The 24,324-nt window shown below is 52.8% G+C and overlaps 1 protein-coding gene across 3 annotated transcripts in view; it reads left to right on the top strand.

Annotated features, from left to right (window-relative positions):
• Nucleotides 1-23,621, top strand: part of TESMIN (testis expressed metallothionein like protein) — a 31,783-nt gene extending 8,162 nt beyond the window's left edge. Inside the window, exons 6-11 of one of the 3 annotated variants that reach the window (XM_039235536.1) lie at nucleotides 2,730-2,821; nucleotides 7,114-7,185; nucleotides 17,100-17,202; nucleotides 19,902-20,039; nucleotides 21,770-21,945; nucleotides 22,641-23,621. In XM_039235536.1, the coding sequence (XP_039091467.1) occupies nucleotides 2,730-2,821; nucleotides 7,114-7,185; nucleotides 17,100-17,202; nucleotides 19,902-20,039; nucleotides 21,770-21,945; nucleotides 22,641-22,830 (771 nt within the window). In that variant the 3' untranslated portion in view covers nucleotides 22,831-23,621. The other 2 variants (XM_039235538.1, XM_039235537.1) reach the window with 2 other exon arrangements.
• The last annotated feature ends 703 nt before the right edge of the window (nucleotides 23,622-24,324 follow it).

Raw genomic sequence — 24,324 nt, 5'->3', positions numbered from 1 at the left:
CCCGTTGGCTGACAGCAGGGCTCCTGACGGGCTGGTGAGGGAAGCGAGAGGAGGAGGAGGCAAGGGTCCCTCCAAGGTTTTCAGCCTGAACAAATGCAAAGGAGGCGTTTCCACCCAGAGACAGAAGGGGGTGCCGGAGGTGCCCGGGGACCGTGCCACACAGGTGTCGGCCACACGGGTCTGCAGGTCAGCGTGAGGAAGGGCTGGGCTGGAGGCAGGGGGTCGCCAGGGCATAGAAGGCATTTAAAGCCATGGGCCCAGGGGAGATCTGTGAGGCGTGGGGGTTTGTCCAGTGAGTAAGTCAGTGTTTCTCAAACAGCACGTGAGGCGGGATGCTCCGAGCCGGGGACCCCTGAGCGCCGGGTGCGGAGAGTCTGTTGATCCTGGACGGAGGCCGCCTGCCTCCTGGCTGCCTCCCCACCAGCAGCCGCCCCGTCCGGTCTCAGCCGCGGTCGGAAAGGCGCACCCTGGACTTGCTCCTGGGGCTCAACGGCGGGACACTCGAAGCGCCCCTTTGGACCACAACCTCCTTTCTTACCACCCGCTCCCCACCTTCCCGTGGCTGTGCCCGTGTCCCCATGTCCCCGTGTCCGCTGCCCCCGGCTTCTTGTCCAGTCTAGAGTTTGAGGGAGTCATTTTAGCAACGTGTTTGCTGCTTCTTCGCCACCCCCCCCAACTCTGCGTGTCTGTTTTTAAGGATGTTGTTTTTAAGTCATCTCTACCCCCAACGTGGGGCTCGAACCCACAAACCTAAGGTCCCGAGTCGCTCGCTCCCCTGACTGAGCCAGCCACGTGCTCCCGGCTTCTGTGTGTATTTGAAGCAGTTCGCTGCTCAGTTTGCTGCGTGGACCAGGAGCCTCACCGTCATTTGGGAACTTGTCAGAAATGCAGGTTCTCGGGCCCTGCCCCAGACTCCCCGACCCGGAATCTGTGTTTCAGCAAGATCTTAGATGGTATGGCTGCGACACACTGCCTTCGAGTTCATGCCTTTACCCCCAGGGGGCAAGGTCATGGGTTCTCGCACGAAGTTGCTCTAGATTTACCCCCTGTGTTGTACTGAGGCCCTCTCTTTCTCTCTCCTTTGCTTCGGGGCTAAATAAGCACAGGGGAAAAGAGAAATTGTGCCTGGTTTATGCACAGAGTTGCCTCAATCCTGCGAATCAGGAAATCCTTTCTCCAAAAGCATGTGAAACTTTGGGCCACCACTGGGGACGCCGGCCTGGCAGGTGTCTGGGTGGCATGAAAGAGATGGTCTCAGGAACTTGTGAGCACTTCCCTCTTGGGAATCGAGTGAGGAGGGCAGATCCCCAGGTGGAAGAGAGGGGCTCTGGGGGAGGCTCCCTGGAGGACGGGGCTTCGTACTGAAGAAGGTGGACCCAGGGCGGCTTCTCAGTGACTTCAGGCCCCACAGGCAGTGGTGACACATGGTTTAACAAGGCGCGAAAGACAGAAAATGAGAATGAATAAGACATTTTTGTTTCTCTAAGATTGTACTTTTTTTTTTTTTAAGTGTATTTATTTAAGGAGTCGACACCCTAGGTGGGGCTTGGACTCACGACCCCAAGATCAGGAATCACATGTTCCACCAACTGAGCCAGCTGGGCACCCAGCCAGCCTGTCCTTTGTTTTTTTTGTTTTTTTTTTTTTAAAGATTTTTATTTATTTCTAGGAGAGAGAGAGAAAGACAGCGTGAGCAGGGGAGGGTCAGAGGGAGAGGGAGTCACAGACTGAAACAGGCTCCAGGCTCTGAGCTGGCAGTCAGCACAGAGCCCGACGCGGGGCACGAACCCACGAACCGCGAGATCATGACCTAAGCGAAAGTCGGACGCTTAACCGACTAAGCCACCCAGGCGCCCCCAGCCTGTCCTTTGTATAGAAAGCTTAATTTTTAATTTCAAGTTGTCAGGGGAGGAGGGGACAGGGATAGGGTATCGAAGTATGATCTATAGAAATCACCTCAAAACCTGAATTTACACAGAACTTGACATTTCTGCAGGCTTCCGAGAAGACAATGAGGTCATTGCGGACTTTGCCGCCCCTTCCTTCTCCCTGGGACTCCCTCTGAGCCACACTAAGGAGGAGCAGAGAGAAGGGTGAATGACAGCCTAGAAGGCAAAGGGCACGGGGGGTACGAGGCTGTGACAGTGCCCTTGGGTTTGTTGACTCTGACTATCACGTTGTTTTTGACTGGACAAGAAACTAATGGTTGATAAGACTTCAGAGGTCAAGATTTCTTATGTTATACCAAGAATACAGTCATAATCAAAGAACAGTTTGGGTGTACAGTTTGGAACTGAATTTATTTCACAATTTGTAGTCATAAAAATGAAGCAGGTATGTCTGTGACAGTGTCCCCAGCCCGTCAGCCATGGCTGTGTCGGCTGCGCACCCACCTGCCCGTGGCCGCCCGGGCCCTGCCTCTTCACCCCACCGCCCCCTGGTCTGCACAGGCAGGACCTTCTCCCCCGCCCGGGCACGCCATGGCCAGGCGGGTTGGGGAGATGTGGGCTGGCCCTCCCCGCCCCCCACTGCTGCCGAGAAGCCTCAGCCGGAGGCCACTCTGGGTCAGTGGAATCATGGTGCCGACAGGGCCTGGCCTGGAAAGTGACTGCCATGTATCCGGCAGAAGGGAGTCAGTCCTTGCTTGTTGTCTGTACCCAGGGGTGGGCTGGATGGAACTTCTAAAACGTGTACTAATTCAAAACATGCTTGCCTTTGACTCTAAACAGCTCGACAACGGAGCCTTACCATCCATGGTCAACGGGTCTACTTTCCCTTCGGGATCAGGTCTCCCAGGGCCACCAAAAATAACCTTGGCTGGGTAAGGATTAAAAGCAATCAATGGTCACTTACTTTAATATAAGAGTGTAAGAGGCTCGTGGGTACATGTGTGATTTTATTCTAAGTTGCAAACTCAGCCTCACCTGTAAACCTTCCTGCCCTCTAAAGAATGTGTTGTACCTTAAGCGGTGACACTAGCAATGTGACCGCGCGTGTCTGGTGCGTTGTTGCTGGGAAGCCTTCAGCGGCGCCCACCGGCTGGGCCAGTGTCTCAGAGGCTCGCCGCCGTTCGTGGCTCTGTGCTGGTTTTACGTCAGTTTAAACTGAGAGGCTCTATTTTCTTTTCTGCTGTCATCAACGTAAGTAACGGTGTGGCCGGCACCTGATGCTGCCGGTGGTCTTGGTGTGCCTTTACCCGCGCCTGCCCGCTGCCGCCTCCTGCTGGGTCAGCCCACGTTCCGTGGCAGGCGCCGAGGCACATGGTCCCCACGTGAACGTGGGATCTTGTACTTGTCTGGGATTAGTCTTGCCCTTTGAAAGTGTTGTCTATAATTGTAACTAATTAAACTAACCAAGCTGGCAGGAACTCTTTGCTGAGTTAGTGGTCATGTGCTCACCATGGATGGGGCGCCCCTTTCCGCTCATGGGGCCCTTTAATGGCTTATGAGATCAGTGCAGTCCTGCGTCCGCGAGTTTGGGGCACACAGTCCACTGTGGTCGGACAGCCCAGCGCCCGAAAAGAAATCAGGTCAAGCGGTGCATGAAGTGTTCACTGTGGCCTCTGGTGCTCTCCAGGTCCCTGCAGGCTTCGTGCTGGGAGGAGAGGTGTCTGGGGGCAGTGGAAAGTCCAGGCGAACCACGTGGCAGGTCCTGGGCTTCTCGATGCCCTCCAGTCCACGTGCTCGCTGGACGGAGTCGGTGGCTCCCATGGTTCGCTGCTGCTGTGGTCTTTCCAGGGGTCGTAACAGGGCAGCCGGGGACGTCCCATGAACTTAGTGGGACCCGGCTGTGTGGGGTCACTGTCCTCACTTCCCTCTTGGTGGGGGATCCGTGAGGGTGTGGTCGCTGTTGTTGTAACCGCTCTGTCGTCATGGCTCTTCGCATCCCTGGCAAAACAGCGGCCGCCTGAGCGACGGCCAGACTCTGCTGGTGGCCTCCCATCTGTGGTCGCACTGCGTGGCCTGTGACGTCACCGTCCCAGAGATGCTCCCTCTGTCTGTCTTGTCAGCGGGAGCATCTGGTCCACGGATTGCCTCCACGTGCCGTAGTGTGTCTGGCGCATCTGAGGGGACTTGGTGCTTCTAATACTTTGTTTCAGGTGTGCACACTTGGACTCGCGGGGCCATCCGGGGCTCCTCCGGCCGACCCACATCTTCCTGGGGGGCAGTAAGGGGGGCGCCGTCATGCGGCGGGTCCCCCACCGTGTGCCCAGGCTCTCCTAGCTTTTCTCACCAGTCATGTGTTTTTCTTCATTTTGAAGTAACTATGCAGGTCATAAAAGTGCTTTTCTCATATAAATGATGTGCTGGGAACAACATGGGCTTTCTGGTTGTGTTTCCCTGATGCAAATAATCGCTTGGTTTGATGGCCCTCGGCTGAATCGGCCCTGGTGGTTTGTATCTGCGCACCCACAGTGCTGACGGCACGGGAGCCGCCCGAAAGCTGTGGGTGTGGTTCCGTGCGAGTTCCAGCCGCGGCAGAGCTGCTGCGACGCGTCACCCTTTAGATGCTTCGTCAGCTTCCTCTCTGACTTGCACAAGATAACTAGGTCAGAGAGGGCTGAAGACGTGGGAAGGCAGCCGTGTCGGCCCCACGTGGTCTCTGACCCAGCCCGTGACGCGGGGCCGGCCAGCCGTCCTGCAGCGCGAGCTCACCCGTCCTTCTTTTAATAATTCCCGTCCTGTCACTCTTTATAGCTTTAGTAATCGTGCTATCAGTCAGGTGTTAATGTGAATTCTGATAGGTCCTTGACGCTGTTATTTGGGGCAATGTCATGAACGTCACAATAAAGACCATTCAAGACTATTTTTCCGAGAACTTTTTTCTCAAAGATGAGGTCATGTTGTGCTGGTGTGTTTATTTATCATGCTTTTCTGAGGCAGAATTGTACGGATCTGTCCTGATGCGGTTATTTTCAGATTGGCGGGAGAGGGAAGGCAGATGTTCTTAGGGCCGTGGAATTCTCCAGTTTAGTTCGCATGACTAACCGGCCCTGGTCTGCTCTGTGCTCACCCCTGACGTGATGCCTTTGCTCACGCTGCTGCTGCAGCTGGAACAGCCCTGTGACCAACATGCACTGTCATGGCCTTGACAGGTGGTGTCAGGTTCTGTCTCCTCCAGAAGCGGATGGTTTTGTGTCAACGTCTGTCGTCTGTGCTGAGCTACCGTTTCTGAATTTTATATCCCTCACAGTCAGTACCGAATCATCTGACAGCTGAGTATACAGTATCTTCTGTCCTCCGACTTTTCAGTTGTGTGTAGCTCACGTTCCAAATCATGTGCTGGACTCCTCTCACACAAGCGGTAAAACCGTGGATGGCGAGAACCTGTTCTGTGCGTGTGCAAACATTTCTAATAAACTTTAACCTGATAAACGAGCGAGGTCTCGCAATACGAGTCGTACATGAGGCCGAACGTCACTCGATCACAACTGAGCCAATGGTTCTTGAAATTCACTTTGGTACACGAGTGCTTTGGATGACAAGCATGTTTCTGGAAGGAGTTATGCTCGCAAACCAAGGTTTTACTGCTCTTATCACAGTTCCGACCACATGATGGTCTCTCAGGAAATGCCTGCTGGTGTCTTCCTGATACTGGGCATTTGGCGGGTCAGCCCTGGAGTGTCTCCCTGCGCCCCCGTCCCACTTCCTAAATGGAACAATTTTGGTTCCTCTGGGCAGGCAGTGCCAGGCCACGCTGTGCCCGTTGTGGGGGCAGGGCTGAGAGGGCTGAGTGTCCACGCCCCCTCCTCCAAACAGCCCACGTTTCATCCACGGTGCACAGGTCAGGGGGTCGAACAGCCAGGCCTGCCACCCCTGGGCACCCTGGGGACAGAAATCTGCCGGTGCGCTGTCCACAAAGGGGGAAAGTGAACTGGATGAATGATAAGTTAACGTGTTATTCAGGACGCAGTTTGGGGACGTTATACTGAAAACAGAAGACTGCGGACATGAGAGTTAGCAGCTCGTCCCCGGGTCAGGGACCACATGTGGGGGAGGGGTGTCACTAAACAGAAGCCCAGACAGCGAGGCTGCTGGGGTCAAGGGGGGTCGAGTCAAGTGTGCCAGCACGAGAGGGACCAGGCCAGGGCACAGCCAGGGATGGGCTGAGTGGAGGTTCAGGACGACCTCGGCCCTGGCTCCTGGAGTCAAGTGTGCGGCACGCGGGGCCAGGCGGTTTGCCTCGCACACTGTGCTCAGGGAGTTGCGTTAGTGACGGCCACGGGACAAAGGGCATGCAGTGATCTGGTTGGTGACTGTGAGATGTGTCAAGTGCCCACAGAGCCTCCTGTGGGAAGCCCTGGGCCCGGAGCAGCCGGTGGCCATGAAGGCCAAGCCTGCACCCCCCGTCTCAGGGAGCGCACGGCCCGGGGAGGTGACAGCCCCGTCCCAGTCAGCGTCCCTGTGCAGGCGCACGTGTCCACCACGGCGGTCTGACTTCTCACACCACCGGTGTTCTGCGGTCGCAGTTCCCCGCGGGGGCCGGGGGTGCGAGTATGTAAGGCAGCGCTCGGGAACCTCCCCTGATTTTTACATCCACAGTCACCCCTCATGTTTAGCGGCCGCCAGGACACGTTAGCCTCTCCTCTGATGTCCCTGGAGATGGCTCCCGGGCTCGTCCCCAGGGCAGTCAGGAGGAGGGCCCTAACAGCCACACGACACGCCCGACACTTGCTGTGACGTTGCTGAATCCTGCTGCGCGGACAGCACCAGCACCACTGGGACAACGTGCACTGATTAGTTGACGCCATCGATAGGGTTCGGGTTTTGGAAAATACACGACTAAAGGAGCTCTTTGGTGTGAGGGGCCCCACACGGCAGGGCTTTAAGCAGATTGAGGGAAGAGACTCCCGACAGCTTTGCAGGGAGGGGACGGCACAGGGTCCCGCTCACACCCCGGCTGCCCCGGTGGGCGCTCGGGCTGGGACCGGCCAGGCCGGCTCCGTCATGTGAATATGCACACGGCTCCATTTCACAATCAGGCGCCGCTATTAATGCCGATAACTATCTGGCATTGAGATTTTCAGTTTCTATTCAAAAACACCAGATACTTAGCTAATTCTCTTTTTAAAGAGTAACCATCTGAATACATTTTCTTTTTTAATCTTTATAGAGTAACTCTTAGTTCATGGGACACAAAGTCTAAAAAGCCATGTAACTGTACCAAATCCCAGTGTCTGAAATTGTAAGTAATCACAAATCCTTCATTATTAAATAGAAATAAGGTTGTTTAGAAGCCAGTAAGTGGAGCGGAGCCCCGATGTGCCTCAGCCGCTCGCAGGGCGCACGCCCGGCCGCGCCCCGACAGCCGCGCCCTGAGGCTTGCTGTAAGCCAGAGCAGCGGGCAGGCGCTTTCTGCGTACGCCTGGGTCGGGTCTCTGGGGAAGCACTCGGGAAGGGACCCTGCCTGCACCTCCCGCGGGGCAGCTTCCCTGGGCTTTGGCTTTCGTGTCCGCCCCTCGGAAAAGTGCTAAGCACGGCACCCCGCAGAGCGTAGCATTTCCGCATCCTGGTTTTTACAAGTTCGATGAACTGTCGATTATACTCAATATCGAATTTTCTTGGAAAAATCCCCCCCACCCCCCGGGAGGCCAGCTCGCAGGAGGCTGCGTCAGGGCGGCGGTCGGGCAGGCGGTGCGGCAGAGCCGTGGGCTCTGTCGCTGTGGCGGGCAGCGCGTGGCCCGGCCTCGCCTCCTGCCCTGCCACACGTGGACGCTCTTCGTGGCGACTGCCTTGCTCTCAGCTTTGCCTGCCTCTGCCCTGAAGCCCTACCTGCTTGAAGTGACCGGTCCTGATGTCGGAGACCGTCTCCATGTGGGTTTCCACTGCAGAGCTCCCGCTGAAGTCGCTGGTGGGACGGTGACTTGGGGGCGCGCGGGGCGAAGCCCAGAAGTCCGGGAAACTTGGTTCACTGCGAAGACAAAGTCATGTTTTAAAAGGCAGCGCTGAGGTCTAGGGTGACCGTGTGCAGGCGTGTGAGCTCAAGTGGCTTAGTCTGTGAACATGAGCCACACACCTCTGAGCGCTGGGGACGCCGTGGGCCCGCTGACGTGCGGCTCTGCTGCGGGGGCAGGAGAACAGGGGAGAAGCCCGGAGCGTGTGACACAGGCGGGCCCAGACGGAGAGGGCTGACGCGTGGAGGACAAGGTGGCGGCGTGTCAAGTGGACAGAGCCAGGGGGCAGGCCAAGCCGCGGTCTTGTCTGGGGACCACGGAGGCCAAATAGCCTGTGAAGCCTGGAGCCAGGGGCAGACGGTAACTGGGGACGGGGCGAGGTACCCCTAAGGCCTGGGAAGTCAGGTGAGGCTCAGGTGAGGCTCCGAGAGGGCTTAACTCATTGGTGAGCTCACAACGGAAGGCCAGAGAAATAGCTTCTTGCAGGCTGATGGGTGACTGGTGCACGAAGGAAAGAATTTACCGTCCCGAGGCCTTGGTCAGCGTGGGAACAAAGGAGAAGGAGGCTCAGGGTGTGGTCTGTGCTGTTGCTGTCCCCGCTGTCCCTGAGGGATGCGGGCCCTGCCTTCTCAAGAGCAGTGCTGTGTCAAGAGGCCCGCAGCCGTCACGCCGTGCTTGGGGACCCCTACCCCCGACCGGACAGTCAGCTTCCTCGGTAGCTCCGTGCTGAGAAGCCAGGGCCCTTGAATAGGAGCCGTGACCATTATGGGCATGGAGTGGGTGTTATTTCTGCCAGGAGGTAACCCATGGCATTCTGGTCCGTTTTGTTGGTATCAGTCAGTCACTGAGAAAGCAACGGTCTCTGCAAATAGCGTTTCTGGAAAGGCTAAGCAGTGGGCAGACGCAGCCGCCCGCGCCGAGCCAGCCTGCACGGGCTCCTGGCGGCGGGCTGTGCTGGCGGTGGCAGCGCTGCGGCTCCACGGGTGCCGCGGGACCCGCGTGTGAGAACCGGCAGGGAGCGGGTGTCGGGAGTGGAGTCTCGGTCGCTTCATAGTCACCCGCAAGGGCTTTCAGTCTTCAGTTCTCTCCCCACAACTAAGCAGTGGAATACAGGTTTCTTAGGGTGCGTTTGTCCCCGTTTTATGGGGAGGATCTATGGGACAGAGGTGACGAGGGATTACGGCAAGTCGGCCGTTGAGGAAGAGGAAGCACATTGCCGAGTTTCCTGAAAGTCACAGTGATCCGGGCGCGTGGGTAGAAGCCAGGAAGGGCCGCGGCCGGCTTTCGCTGGAAGCCGAACAGAAGCCCGCTGCTCCCCGTTCTCTGGACTCCTCTCTGGAATCTTCCTCCTCCTGCTTTACTGATGTCTGTGTCCAGCTCCCTGGGGGATTGTCTGGCGCCCCGTCCTGTGGTAGAGAGGGCACCCCCACCGCGTCCCCCTCCCCCCAGGAGAGCTGGAGTCACGCTTGCCAGTCCTCCCCTGGTGGCCCTCGAAACTCAGGTAACAGACCCCAACCTCTTGTTCCGTTTGCCATCAGAAGTTGGGAAACTTTTCAAATAATAAAATTAATCTGTATCATTAAAACAATATTACTGTAAACTTAATAAAAAGACATAAACGTTTCGGCATTTTATCGAAAATGTATGGATTTTCAAAAAAGATGTTAAGCTTCATTTTTTAATTTTTTTAAATTTTTATTTATTTCTAAGTAACCCCTATTTCTGAGGGGTTTCCTTAAGTTTTTTTTTTTTTTTTACCAGCTCAGATATGCATCTAAAAAGGTTTAGGAAATTATTTATTTTTATTTTATTATTATTTTTTAAACATTTAATTTTTTTTATGTTTTGTTTTTTTTTTATTTCTAGGAGAGAGAGAGAGAGAGAGACAGCGTGAGCAGGGGAGGGTCAGAGAGAGAGGGAGTCACAGACTGAAACAGGCTCCAGGCTCTGAGCTGGCAGTCAGCACAGAGCCCGACGCGGGGCTCGAACCCATGAACCGCGAGATCATGACCTAAGCGAAAGTCGGACGCTTAACCGACTAAGCCACCCAGGCGCCCCTAAACATTTATTTTTGAGAGAGAGACAGAGACAGAGACAGAGCATGAGCAGGGGAGGGGGAGGGGCAGAGAGAGAGGGAGACACAGAATCAGAAGCAGCTCCAGGCTCTGAGCTACTGAGGCACCAGGCGCCCCAACACATTTTCTAATGTTAATCCACCCTTGTGTGCCAGGGACTTAACCCAAAGTGATTACGATGTACCGATTTTACCTTTTTGTGAACACTGCGAGATCTGGTTTTCTAATATTCTGCCTAGGACTTTGCATCTTTTCTTGAGTAGGGTGGAGCTACAATTTCCCTCTCTCACATTTTTAAAACTTTTGTTGTGGTTTCAAAGCCAGCGTTTTGTATTGCCTAATAAAATGCATTATCAGATTTCCCAATCCCCACCCCCACCTTACACTCTTTCATGAAGCCTCTGGGGGGAAAAAAAAGCATTTATTTGTTCTTTGAAGTTTAATTACACTTTGCCTGTAAAACCACCAGGGCAGAGGGCGCCTGGGTGGCACAGTTGGATGGTTCGTGAATTCAAGCCCCACATCGGGCTCTGTGCTGACTGCTCGGAGCCTGGAGCTGCTTCGGATTCTGTGTCTCCCTCTCTCTCTGCCCTTCCCCTGCGTGTGCTCTGTCTCTCTGTCTCTCTCTCTCAAAAATAAATAAACATTAAAAAAGAAACCCATCTGGGCTGGGTGTCTTTGTGGTTTGGAGTGGGAGAAGGGGATGGATTACTCAGTCCACTTTCTCTCACGGTTATTGCTTTCTCTAGGTTTTTATTTCTTCTTGAGTCCATTTTAATACTTTATATTCTTGAAAATTGTTGCATTCTCTAAAATTTTAAGTCTACTCATGTTCCTGTTTATATAGTCTTGTATTGTTTTAAAAATTGTCTCTGTATATATCATCTAAATTTTCTAATTTTCTGGTTTTAATTTCCACTATCATTTGTTTGTACCTTTTCTCCTTCTTGATCTTTCCCATGAGGAGTTTGTCTATTTGATCAGTCTTTTCAGGGCATCAGCTTTTGGTTTTCTGCTCTGTTTCCTATTTCAGAGGTACATTGAGTTTTCCCCTTTTCACTTCCCCCACATACCTGTATTATTTTACTCTTTTTTTGCCAGCTTTTTGTGCTGCTTGCTTGCTTATTTATTTATTTATTTATTTATTATTTTTAACATTCATTTAATTTCGAGAGAGAGACACACAGAGAGTGAATGGGGAGGGGCAAAGAGAGGGAGACACAGAATCTGAAGCAGGCTCCAGGCTCTGAGCTGTCAGCACAGAGCGCAACGCAGGGCTCGAACTCACAAACTGTGAGATCATGACCTGAGCTGTAGTCGAACACTTAACTGACTGAGCCCCCCAGATGCCCCACAGCTGGATTTTTAAAAAGCAAATCTAATGATCCGTTATTTTAATAGTCTTCTTTCATCCATTTGCATTTTTTCTCATTATTGATATATAGACTTATTTGTACCTCCTTATTTTTTTGAAGTTTTAAAATTTATTTAATTATTTTTTTCAGCTAAATGGCAGCATTCCACACATACTTTGTACATCTTGCTTTTTTTGGGGTAAAATATGCATAGCAAAAATGTTATCATTTTAACCATGTTTTATTTGTGAGAGAGAACTCAAGCACACGCACACATGCCTGCAGGGAAGGAGCAGAGAGAGAGAGAGAATCTCATGTAGGCTCCGCGCCGTCAGCGCAGAGCCCGACGTGGGCCTCAGTCCCGCAAACCGTGAGATCATGACCCAAGCCAAAATCAAGAGCTGAGCGTTCAACCGAGCCGCCCAGGCGCCCCCATTTTAACCATTTAAGTGCACCATTCAGTGGCATTAAGTGCATCCGCCGTGTTGTGCGACCATCGCCTCTATCCGTTTCCAGAACTTTTTTATGATTCCAAATAGAAACTCTATACCCCTCCCCCCAGTCCCTAGCAACCTCTCCATTCGACTTCCTGTCTCTGAATTTGCCTACTCTAGGGACCTCATATTAATTGGAATCATTCAATGTTTGTCCTTTTGTGTCTGGCGTCTTTCACTCGGCGTCAGTGACTCATCCGTGTCATAGCAGGCGTCAGACTTCCATTCCTTTTCAAGGCTCAGTAGTATTCCACTGAGTGAATAGAGCACGTCTTGTTTAGCCCTTCATCTGGGTCATGGACATATGGGTGTTTCCACCTTCTGGCAGCTGAGGACACTGCGGCTGTGAACACTGGTGAGCAAGCATCTGTTTGAGTCTCAGCTTTCAATTCTTTTGGGTCTGTATGCCCAGAAGTAGACTTGCTGGATTGTGTCATAAGTCTGGGTTTTAGCTTTTTAAGGAAGTGCCCTGTTGGTTTCCACGGTGGCTGTACCATCTCACATCCCCACCAGGAGTGCACAATACCATTGAATTTTGTGTTTTCGGATTGCAGCATTTTCTTTGGTACTTTCTGCCTGGTACATGCTTTAGGAAATTAGCACTAATGGCAAAGTGTGGGGGAAGTTGAAAGTGAGATTAGTTAAGAGGCTATCACAAGAGTGTAGAAGAGGTGGGGAAGGCCTGAACTAAGGCAGGGAGGGTAGCAATGAAGAAAAAACCCCAGAGACTTAAGAGATATTTCAGACATGTACGTTTACTCATACATTCCACAAATACTGCTGAAAGCCCATTGTTTCAGGACCGAGGAAGAGCGAAAGGAACAGTATAGTCATGGTCCTTGCCCTGTGGGCACTCACAGCCGGCTGGGGGAGATGGACGTGAATAAAATAATCATATATATGTAAAGGTCAGGGTAGAAATATGGACAATGTGGCAAAGTGTGTGCGGGCGGGGGGAGGTGACCAGGTGTAAAAGCCAGGGAAGGCTTCCCTGAGGGAGGGGTGTTTGGTTAGGAGAGTTAATCGGGGAGGTGGATTGAAAGCAGGTGGCTGAGAGTGTTCCAGGCAGAGGAAACAGCAGGTGAAAAGGCCCTGTGGCAAGACAGGGAGGGTCACAGGGTTCTAGGAACAGAAAGGAGGCCAGTGCCACCCCTGTGTTGTTCATATTCCAAAATATGTAAATTAATCTACACGTTCAGTATAAAGAGAATTATTAAATAAATCATGATGCTGCTACAGAATGGGGCACTTTGCAGCCATTAAAATGGTGTATAAATCTATTTACATGGGAAACACTCATTGATAAGGAATAAAAGCAAGTTATTATAGTGACTCCTGATATTGATAAGGAAAAAAAGCACACTGAAACAGTGTATAGAATATGCTCTTGTTTTTGCTTGTATATAATATGTAATCAAACAACACATGTTTATTTCAGTATGTTTACTTTTAGAGAAAAAGTCTGAAATATGTCCACGGAACGATCATCTCTAGGGTGTGGAATTCTGGGTGATTGCAATTTTTTCTTTGTGTTTGTTTATATCAAAAAACTTCTGTTCAACAAATGTGATTTACTTGTAAAAAGATAAATTTTTTTAAAAAGAGAGTCATTTCTGAGCCAGAATCAGCAGGCTTGGTAACTCCTTGGGAAAGGAGAGAAAGGTGACTGTCAGAAGGGACTCGGGATTATTTTAGGGACAGACAGCACCATGGATGTAGAGAGGGAGCATGGCTTGAGCAGAAAGTAGTGGGAGAAGACTGCAAGTTAAGGCTGGACGCTGAACTGGAAGTAGAAATGTCTGGAAGGAAGTTGGAAATGTGCTTCTGGGACATAAGTGTCACAGCCCCTGAGGCAAATGTGCCCTGAAGGGGTCCTTGCATCACCAGTGAGGAGGTCGTTGATCACCTCTGAGAGCCAGAGGGATAGAGAAGAAGGTCCGAGGGCAGTAGCGTAAAGGGTGAATGGGTGACGAGGAAGAATACGCAGCTGATGTAAATAATCCTTCCATGCTGTTGGTGGAAGAAGAAAACAAGGATTTTAGGGGCGCCTGGGTGGCTCAGTTGATTAAGCATCTGACTTCGGCCCAGGTCACGGTCCCGTGCTTTGTGGGTTCAAGCCCCGCGCCGGGCTCTGTGCTGACAGCTCGGAGCCTGGAGCTGCTTCAGATTCTGTGTCTCCCTCTCTGCCCTTCTCATGATTGCACTCTGTCTCTTTGTCTCCCAAGAATAGGTAAATATTAAAAAATGTGTTTTTTTTTTAAAGAAAACAAGGCTTTTAGGGGAGGAGACAGAGCAAGTTTGGGGACAGAGATTTAAAAATCTTCCATGTAAAATTAAAAAAAGGAAAGAGGCAAGACTTAATCAGTCAAACCCAGCAAAGTATGTAGAACAGGAGATGAAATGTGCCCAGTCTAGACCTTGGTGAGTAAACATAGTTTGGGTATAAAATTCTAGATTGTCAGTTTTCCTCTCAGAGCTTTGAAGATATTGTTCTACTGTTTTCCATGATTTCTAACAAGAAGTAAGTTGTCAGTCTAGGTACCTGTCTTTTCTCTCTGGGGCTTTTAAGATTTCCCATTTGTCTTTGTTTTTTCTCTGTCGTTATCTTTTGGAGGGTTCGCTAAGTTTTTGAAATCAGTGGATCCACAGCGTGACGATTCTGGAACACGTAGACATGTCCTCACAGTCTCTTCATCCTGTAACACTGATCTGCCGTTTTCTGGCCCCTCTAAGTATCCACCGTTCCCCACAACCTCCTTTCTGTATTTTTAATCTCTTTGTCTGTTTATGATGCACCTTATTCTTAATTTATCTTTTAGCTTATCCTTTTTCACTTTGAATTTAGTTATTATTTTTATCCAGATTATACATCTGTAGAGTTTGTTTTTTTATTTTTATCTTTTTTAAATGCTTCTTTATTTTGAGAGAGAGAGAGAGCACATAAACACAAGCAGGGAAGGGACAGAGAGAGAGAGGAAGAGAGAGAATCCCAAGCAGGCTCCCCCCAGTTTCTGTTCAGTCCTCTGTCTTTCCAGTCAAAAGGTCTCCTGACACGTGTGCAGATCTCGGCTGTCCCTCCGCTCACATGTAAGAATGAGGCGTAAGCTGACTGGGGACCCCGGGAGCATCAGTGGGGACCTGCTCACTGTAGATGCACCACCGGGCGGGACCCTTTCTCTCCGTATTCTGTCGTGGGCTGGTCGGGGGTCCTTGGAGAAGGCTTTTCCAGGGTGGTGCTAGGATCCCAGAGGGCTGTGGGTCCCCACGTTCCCCTCTCCTCCTTGCTCCACTGTGACCTCCCAGCCCTCACTTGCTTTACCCCAGAGAGTGATTTCAGTGTCTTACCACAGTGGTGGAGAGGAGGAGGGTGCTGGAAGCAGGCGGGAGCCTGGGGGCTGGCTCCCTCCGAAATAGAATTTCCACCGGTTCTCTTCCCATCCCCCACCCCCACCCCCACCCCAGAGCAGCCTGGGCCCCCTGCTTCCCAGTCTTCAGAGCTGGTGCAGGGTTCAGTGCTCTTGAGTCGGCTGTCGGTACCTCTCTCCTCTGCTTTTGGGCCTCTTCCTCCCCTTCTCTCCGTCCCAGTGGTTAGCAAGCTCTCACCTCCCCACTCCCGTGCCTCACAGAGGCAGTATCTCCACGCTTCCTCTGGAGTTGATGATCTGTGGGAAGGTTGCCTTTCAAGGGTGTGTGCTTTTTATGGGAGGGGGGTCTCTGGTGCACCTCCCACCTTTGGTAGCCCGGATCGTGTCTTCTGTCTCCTACCCGAGCAGGCTCGGGGTCACCAGGGAGCAGCAGACGCCCCAGGACAACCCTTAGCAGCCACAGAACCACTCCCCCCAACCCCGCCCCTGGGTTTGCAGTTTCTTCTTATTCTTTTTAAATTTATTTTTGAGAGAGAGAGAGAGGTGAGCAGGGGAGGGGCAGAGAGAGGGATGGAGACACAGAATCCAAAGCAGGCTCTAGGCTCTGAGCTGTCAGCACAGGGCCCGATGTGGGGCTCAAACCCATGAACTGTGAGATCATGACCTGAGCCTAAGTCGGACACTTAACTGACTGAGCCCCCCAGGCACCCCTGCAGTTTCCTAATGATCATCTTTACTCTCTCCTTGGCCTGACATGCATTTAAAAGTATTATTTAAGAAAGTTAAAATCATAGATATTAAAAGAAAAATGTTTATGAATTCTGTAACTGAGGTTTCTATGGACATCTGGCCCATCGTGTTGCCAGATATCTGCCCTCCTGGCCTCACCCAGTGTGGCACAGGAAGTATGGCCACGCGGGGTTCCAAGCTCCCCTGGGCGACCCCTTGAGACAGGTAGCTTAGATGCCATGACTTCCATTTTAGTCCTCAAGATGCTGACGATAAACAGCCTGTATCAGATAATGTGGGCACCTGGTGGCAGAGCTGATATTACAAATGGATTTGAAGCTCTTTTCAATGCCTCGTGCTCTCAGAAGGGAGCTTCTCCAGGAGGACAGCTTCCGAAACCTCTGGGTGCAGGTTATGGGCCAGACGCCAGGCGGCCTTCCTCCTCCGGGTGCAGTTATGGTAAGATGGCGGACGGCCTTGCCTTGACACTGAACTTTCACACCAGGCGAGGAAGGTGTCTTACCGTGCAAGACACAGGCCCAGCCACACTGACCGTTCTTCAAGGGAAAGCCATGAGAGAAGGTTGTCAGCATGGCCACCTGTCACCTGGTAATGCCTTTATGGCTTCCAGATCCCAGGGTGCCGTGGACGCGGTCCTGGAGGGATTCTGCCAACAAAGCTGTTCGGTCGATGTGCGTGCACGTGCGTGTGTCTCCCCTGCCACTCCCTTCTCTGTCCCCGCGGGTCCACAGGGAGCAGAAGAAAGGTGAAGCCCACGCCAGGCGTGGCTCCGGGCCCCATTAGTTTCCACTCACAGGCAAGGTCTGGCCGAGACGCGAGCTCAGCTCCGTTGTGCTGGGTGGACTGGGGCCGGGGGTGGGTGATGGCTCCTGCTCGTCCTGGGGGGGCGTCGGTGGGCACCTGGGCAGCGACCGACAGTGTCCAGAAGATCGTTTTGCTTTGCAAACTCTTAGATTGTGAAACGAGTGGGTCTAACTAGTTTCTCTTTCTCCTCTTAGTCACCGGGGAGTGTCACCCCCGGTGTTCTAGCTCTCGTCCAAAAGGAGTCAGAACCGTTAAATAGCACTTGTGTGGACGGCAGCGTGCCGGGTCCTTTGCCCTGTGCGCTGCCGTCACCCACACCCACGCCGTCTGCGCCTTTGACACACCGTGTCATTGCTTCACAGGTACTGCGACTGCTTTGCCAGCGGGGACTTCTGCAACAACTGCAACTGTAACAATTGTTGTAACAACCTACATCACGAAATCCAGAGGTTCAAGGCCATTAAGGTAGCAATTTCCCCACTGAATACACGCATTCTAAAAGTGTTAAAAGTGCTTGAGGGGGCGCCGGGGTGGCTCAGTGGGTCAAGGGTCCGACTTTTGATTTCGGCTCAGGTCGTGATCCCAGGGTCGTGGGATCGAGCTCTGCATCTGGCTCCACTCTGAGCATGGAACCTGCTTGAGATTCTCTCCCTCTCCCTCTGCCCCTCTCCCTACTCTTTCATGAATGAATGAATGAATGAATGAATAATACAAGTGCATGAGATATTCACAAAACTATCTCCAGAGATTCCTGGAGCTGGGGTACTGGCCCTCGAGAGAGCTGTCAGGAGAGCAGCAGTCAGAGAAAGATCTTTATTCCCACCATGCAGGATGCCTTCTGTGATGCCCCATGCTCTCGGGAGGTTCTGATTTCAGAACGTGCAGATATCTTGATTTGGGGTTTAGAGATTTGGGTCCTATCACGTAGGACACAAGCTGACCTTGAGGAGCAGAGGCTGAGCGGTGTGGAAGCCCACTGGACAGAGGACTGGCTGGAGCTCTCAGCCACGACACACATCTAACGTTTATTCTCTGTGGCTTCCAGGTGGAGGGGGCGTCGGGACGTTCCTCAGGGGGCCAATGCCCTGCACTTGCCACAGGCTCGATGCGGGAGCTCGAGGTTCATCCCTTCCTGTGGGCATAAAAGATCATCAGAGAAGAGACTGTCAGGCGTGGGGGCTCACATTTTGGTGTCCCCAGTTTACAAAGGGAAATCAAGGGCCATCACGTATCGACTTGAGACTGTCATGTTGTGTCATGGTCGGTCTGTTTTGTTTCTACATTAATTTAATTCCCCTCTTGAATTATGAATAGATCACTTGAAAATATCTTACCCATTTGATACAGCCAAATCCATGGGAGAGAAGAGAGTTTTGATGCCTCTAACTTCAGTGGTGTGGTGTTTTCTTTAGGGTTAAAGGGTATTGTCTACAGTTAAAAGTATATAAAGTTTCATTTAAAAAGTGTTGGAATTTTGGGGGTGCTTCAGTGGCCCAGTCGGTTGAACATCTGACTCATGATTTTGGCTCAGGTCACGATCCCAAGGTCATGGGATCAAGCCCCATGTCGGGCTCTGCACTTAGGATTCTCTCTCTCCCTCTGCCCTTCTCTCCTGCTTGTGTGCGCATGCTCTCTCTCTCTCTTAAATTTAAAAAAAAAAATCTTTTTGAAAAAGCGTTTTCATTGTCAAGCATCGCTGGTAGGAGCTTAAGATGGTACAACCACAGGGATACTGTTTGGCAATAGTTTGTACAGTGGAACCTTTGCATGTGCTGTGAGCCAGCAGCGTCGTTCCTGAAAACAGAGGCGCCAGAAGCGCGTGTGAGCATGCATGAGCGTGCGTGAGTGTGTGTGAGCGTGCATGTCTGCCAGACACACGCATGCCCCCAGGAGCAGCCCGGGGGTCCATCGGTGGCAGAGAGTGGATGGAACACCACCCGGCGGTGAGAAGCAGGAGCTCCGCGTGGTGAGTCCCGCAGGTGCCATGCTGCTGAAGGATCGCACAGGGGCAACAGTGGAGGTCGGCCCCGGGGGGAGGGGTCCCACCGGGTGTGTTGACCGGGAGGAGTCACGGGGAGCCCCTGGGGCTGGGTCGTGCTCCACTCATCGCACTCCACTGTCCCTCAGCCTCACTCCAGGCCGTGCTGTCCGATGGGCCCTCTGCAGTGATGGGAAGGTCTTGTCAGACAGCGCAGCCCATACATGTTAACCAGGGGGAGGGGCGGGGGGGAGGGTGAAGGGCAGGGCTGCTATGGTGACTTGTGTGGTGCTCGAATTGCACCGAATCACTTTGTTTTCTGCTTTTGTTGTTGTTAATGTTTTTATTTTTTATTTTTGAGACAGAGAGACAGACAGAATGTGAGTGGGGGAGGGGCAGAGAGAAGGGGAGACACAGAATCCGAAGCAGCTCCAGGCTCTGAGCTGTCAGCACAGAGCCCAACGCAGGGCTCAAACCCACGAACTGTGAGATCATGACCTGAGCTGAAGTCGGACACTTAACCGATAGCCACCCAGGTGCCCCTACACTTAATGATGCATTACCAATGCATCATTGTTAAAGACAATATGCATGAATTCATCGGTCTAGATAGATAGCAGAAAGATGGGTGAAAAAGTTAAACCAACCAGGATAAAAAGCCCAGTGTGTTGTGTGAGCAAGACGGGGCCCAGTGGTGGAGCCTGGCGACCCCACTCAGTCCCTTGCCATTTATTCCTTAAGCTCTTGGGCCTCAATGTCTTCATCTGTGAGACAGAAACAACAGTGGTATTTGCTTCCCAAGGCCGCTGTGAGGATTAGGTGAGAGAGTGCATGTAAATCACACAGAAAGGTCCAGGAACACGGTAGGCATTTAATGCGCTGTTAGCAGAGCGCCGCGATCCCCACTGTCTTGGGAAAACATGCCCGGAGGGAGATGGCTACACGGACACAATCATCCTCTTCACATCCTTACCATCCAGTTATTGTACAATAAATACACATAGGACCTTGAACCTGGGGGGAGGGGGCCAGACCTTCAAGTGTGCACGTGCGTTAGGGCAGAGCACGTGTGGCCCTTCCTGGAGCCACAGTTGGGCCAGCGTGACAGACAGACGGGGCCCCTCTCACGGAACATTCTCTTTACATCCCAAAGGGCCCTGACGGAGTTCTGTGCTTTCCGCCTTAGGCCTGTCTCGATAGAAATCCAGAGGCTTTCCAGCCGAAGATCGGCAAAGGGAAGTCGGGGGACGTGAAGCCTCGGCACAACAAGGGCTGTAACTGCAGGAGGTCGAGCTGCCTCAAGAATTACTGCGAGTGCTACGAGGTGAGTCACGCGGCCCCGGGGCGGGGGAGCCGGCAGGTCAGCGTCTGGGCCCAAGTAACTTTTGCAATTAAAAAAAAAAATTTTTATTTTACTGTAATTAAAAACGAAACCAGATTCAGTTTTCTTCCTCCCAAGGTTTCTGTCATGCATGCACATAAATGTGAGCGATTTCTCGAATACCAGTTATGCTTTTCGAGTCAAGCAAATGAGCCTGGGGCTCCTTTGGGAGCCGGTGGCCTCCCTGAGCCCACCCTTTGGGTGCCCAGTGGAGGCTGCCCACCACCCGGCCCTGCCCGCCCTGAGGAGCCCCGTCCTGGCAGAGCCGTGTGCCCAGGCCGGGCGCTCATAGCCTGTAGTGGGCAGCGGGCCCTGGCCACCAGACAGAGCTGGGACACTGCGGTGCAGACTGCTTTCTTGATGGAAAGTGTCGCCCATTTCTCAAGGATTTCGGTGGCAGTGGAGGGAATCGTGGTTTCCCCTTTACTGCCACCTTTTCGGTCCCCTTTCCCTGTGCTGGAGGACAGGGAGGGAGAGGAAGGAGCCCACAGGTCCCAGCAGCAAAGCAGCCAGGAAGCCCTTCCTTGAAAGGCTCTCCTTGGTTTGCTTGCCGTCCTTGGGGGGTACCTGTGAATTTTACTTTTAAAAGGTGGTCACAGATGGCTTGAGACAGCTCCTGGTGATTCCGGGTGCCCATGTTGAAAGATGCGAGTGAGCCGGCCTAGCAGTCCCCTGGCTAGGATTTTGAAAACACGGTTGGAAGTATTGCAGAGATGCAGAATTCAGACAGTGAGAGGCATCACCCCAGCAGAGGGATTTCGGATGCACGGACAGCATCTCCATCCGCCCTTGACAGTGCCCTCCCTGCTGCCCTGAGACAGTGAGCTGCCCATTTTCCCCGGGCCACGCCTCTGCCAGACAGACGTCCTGTGTTTTCCAGAGCAGACTAGAAATCCTGAAAGGTCTCCTGCTCAAAACACCCAGAGGTGCAGGTAAAACATGATGTGCATCTCTGGGCTGAAGAGAGCAGAGGGAAATCCCCAGCTGCTGAAACAGAGGGAGCCGGGAACCATAGTGGGGGGCAGGGCTGCTGTGAGATGGGGTCGCAAACTGCCTTGTGCTGAGAAACAAAGCCCGCCCGCAAGTAAGCAGGAAGGGCCTCCCCCAGAACACCCCCCAGGCCTGCCGCAGGGGGTCGCAGCAGGGCCAACACCACTGAGCCACTGCAGGTTGGGTCCAGATCACCGCAGCATGGCTGTCAAAAGAAGGTTAGGCCTCCCGAGTGCATGGAAAAGTAGTTATGTATATATTACGCTATGGTCTGGTAAGTGCAGTAGCCTGAAGTCTAAAAACAATGTCCAGGCCTCCATTAAAAAATACTTTGTTGCTAAAAAGTGCCGACCATCATCTGTGTGTTCAGTGGCCCTGACGGCTCACAGAGCATCACAAAAACGTCAGGGTCATAATGAGAGAATGACCAAAACGTAACACAGAAACACGAAGTGAGCAAATGCTGTTGGAAAAATTGTGTCAACAGATTTGCTCGACACAAGGTTGCAGCAAAGCTTCCGCTTGTGAAAAATGCAGTTATCTGCAGCACGTGCGCACATACACACACACACACACACACACACACACACACACACAGAGTTATTTAAGGTCCAGATAGAATGTGTTGCTTTTTGACGAGTTACAGAGCAGTCTAATTTCATTGAAGCATTTTCTATTACCAGGCCAAAATCATGTGCTCTTCTATTTGCAAATGCATTGGTTGCAAGAATTATGAAGAAAGCCCAGAACGGAAAACACTAATGAGCCAGCCCTACTATACGGACATTGGAGGGTTTGAAGGCAGCCGTCACTTGTCGCCAGCTAAGTCCGCAGGACTACCGCAACTCAGAAAGGACCGGTAGGTACCCTGAATTACCCCTCAGAAGCGGGGAAACAGGGGAACTTGAGGAGAGTTGATCATACACTGGAAAGAAAGTGCGGGCGCCTAAGGGGTGGGCACAAGGGATGGAGAGTACTAGAAAACAACACTCTCTAGTCCTTTCAAGAGTTTTCCTGAACTTTTGCAGTCTGAGCCCTCCCGGGGCAGTTGCCTCTTGAGCTCCATGGGGAACATGGCTGATCGCGTATGAGAGAGTGCGCTGCCTTCAGAAACTGGCTCGGGGCTCCAGGGAGCATCCAGGGAGCGGGGCGGGCCACGCTGACGGGCCCCTCGCAGGTGGCGAGTCCTCGGGGCAGGTGGCGTCCTGGAGTGGCTCCCGTGGTGCACGCGCTGTGCACGGAGCTCAGACCAGGCTGTGCGGCCCAGCTCCAGCCTTCTGCTGCCAGACTCCCGCTTCTGCCCCTGTCCGGCCCACGGGGTCCTCTGAATGTCATAGTGGATCGAATCTGGAGGAAATTTAGCATCTGCCACGAGAGGGGCGCAGGAGTCGGACGGGTTGCCCGTCCGCTGGGTTGTTCTTGTAAAAGCTTTTCCTCCATGTTGTCACAGTGAGAGCTTCCAACAGTAGGAAGACAGCGTTAGATTCGGCTGGTGACGTTCTTTAAGCCCCCGGAGCTGGGGGCCGCGGCCCGTAACCACTCTGTCTCTGCCAGGCGGTCCTCGTGCATCTCCTGGGAGGTGGTGGAAGCCACGTGCGCCTGCCTGCTGGCGCAGGGCGAGGAGGCTGAGAAGGAGCACTGCTCGGAGTGCCTGGCGGAGCGGATGATCCTGGAGGAGTTCGGGAGGTGCCTGTCACAGATCCTCCGCATCGAGTTTAGATCCAAAGGGTTGAAAATTGAGTAGAGTTCGCTGGAGAAAACTCCGACCGCACAGAGATCTCGTTGGGATGTTCCGGGGGAAGGTGACCTGTAGTTTGGGAAGGTCGTTTAAGGAGCCAGAGGCCGGGTCTGCGTCAGCAGCTGCGTCAGGAAGCGCGGGCTTTCCGCCTGCACCAGGGCGTCGAGGGGACTTACCCAGTGGCTGAGGGTCTCGGCGATCAAAGCCGCCCCCCTTTTTGAGGAAGTGCGGCCGCCCCTGACCGCTGTCGCAGTCGTGCGGCCCTGGGGGGAGAGCTGACTCCTGTGACGTCGGGGGAGGGAGGGCTGACGCAGGCTCTGGGGAGAAATAAGTCCATTCCTGCCGCCCTCACCCCGTCTCGGCGGTTTCCCCCGGAGGCCTCTCTGCCTTAAAAAGCCATAATGATTTTTCACTAAAACTATTTTGAAATAAATTCTCCAGACGGGCTGCTAAGACACAGCTGAGACTCTCTGGAGAAGTCGGATTACCTCGGAGTTCCCGAGTGCGGGCGCTTTCTCAGCCACAGGCAAAGCCTCGGCCTCCCTCGGCCCACCTGACCCTCGGGCAGGGGGGTTGCCGTTATGGGACCGAACATTATCTAGTTTCCTACGTGTTTCATTGGGATGTGGAAAAGCTCTATCATCCAGTTAACTTTCTCCCTAATTATTGTTCTAATATTGTTAAAATACGGTTCACATAGCTGGTTTGCAGAAACCAGCAGGTAAGAGCGGTTGTTAAGTTGACTCCCTTTGGTTCTGTTGTAAACGCAGAGAGAATTAAATTTTTCAAACACCTTCCATTGTTGTAAGTAGCGTCGTGACTGAGCATACGTCGGCCTGTTTGCGTGTTTGTGGACCGTACTGGCCTTCCGAGCGCGCTGGGAAAGCTCATTTACAAGCACGGCAGCGTCAGGAAGCAGGGCGCCCAGCAGCTGCCGGCGGTTCGCAGAGCTGTATGTGGAACAGCAAGTTCTGTTGGGGAACCACAGAGGGGGAGAAAAATACCGAGTTCTTCGCCATTTCGACCCCCTCGGGATGGAGACGCTGTGGGGACAGGCCGGGCGCAGAAACCAGCTCTGCTCTCCCAGTGGGGCTCTCCCCAGCCGGGTGCCTGCTGTCCGGGTCCGGAGCAGGAGGGGTGCGGCTGGGGGAGTCCCGTCCACTTCACCCCTGGGGCTGGGAGGGGCCTGAAACGGGGCTTCCTGACCCCTTCCTGGAGGGCGGCCTTCCTTCTCCATCTCCCCTGACGTGCTGTCCACGGCAGTATCTGCAGGCCATGCAGGTAATTTAGATTTCTCCAGGAGCCACATTTTAAAAAGTGAAAAGGAGTAGGTGACATTTATTTTAATAATCTTTTATCTAACCCAGTATATTCAAAACACTGTCATTTCAACGTGTAATCAAAAGTGATTCAGATAGTTCACATTCTTTTGTCTGTACAGATCTTTGAAACCCAGCGAGCACACGACACTCCCAGCTCAGGGGACCCCAGGCACAGGCA

This window comes from Hyaena hyaena, unplaced genomic scaffold, assembly GCF_003009895.1.
Source record: "Hyaena hyaena isolate Hyena2069 unplaced genomic scaffold, ASM300989v1 scaffold_98, whole genome shotgun sequence".
Lineage (NCBI taxonomy): Eukaryota > Metazoa > Chordata > Mammalia > Carnivora > Hyaenidae > Hyaena > Hyaena hyaena.
Note: the sequence above shows the minus strand (reverse complement) of the source record. Positions and strands in the feature narration are given on the sequence as shown.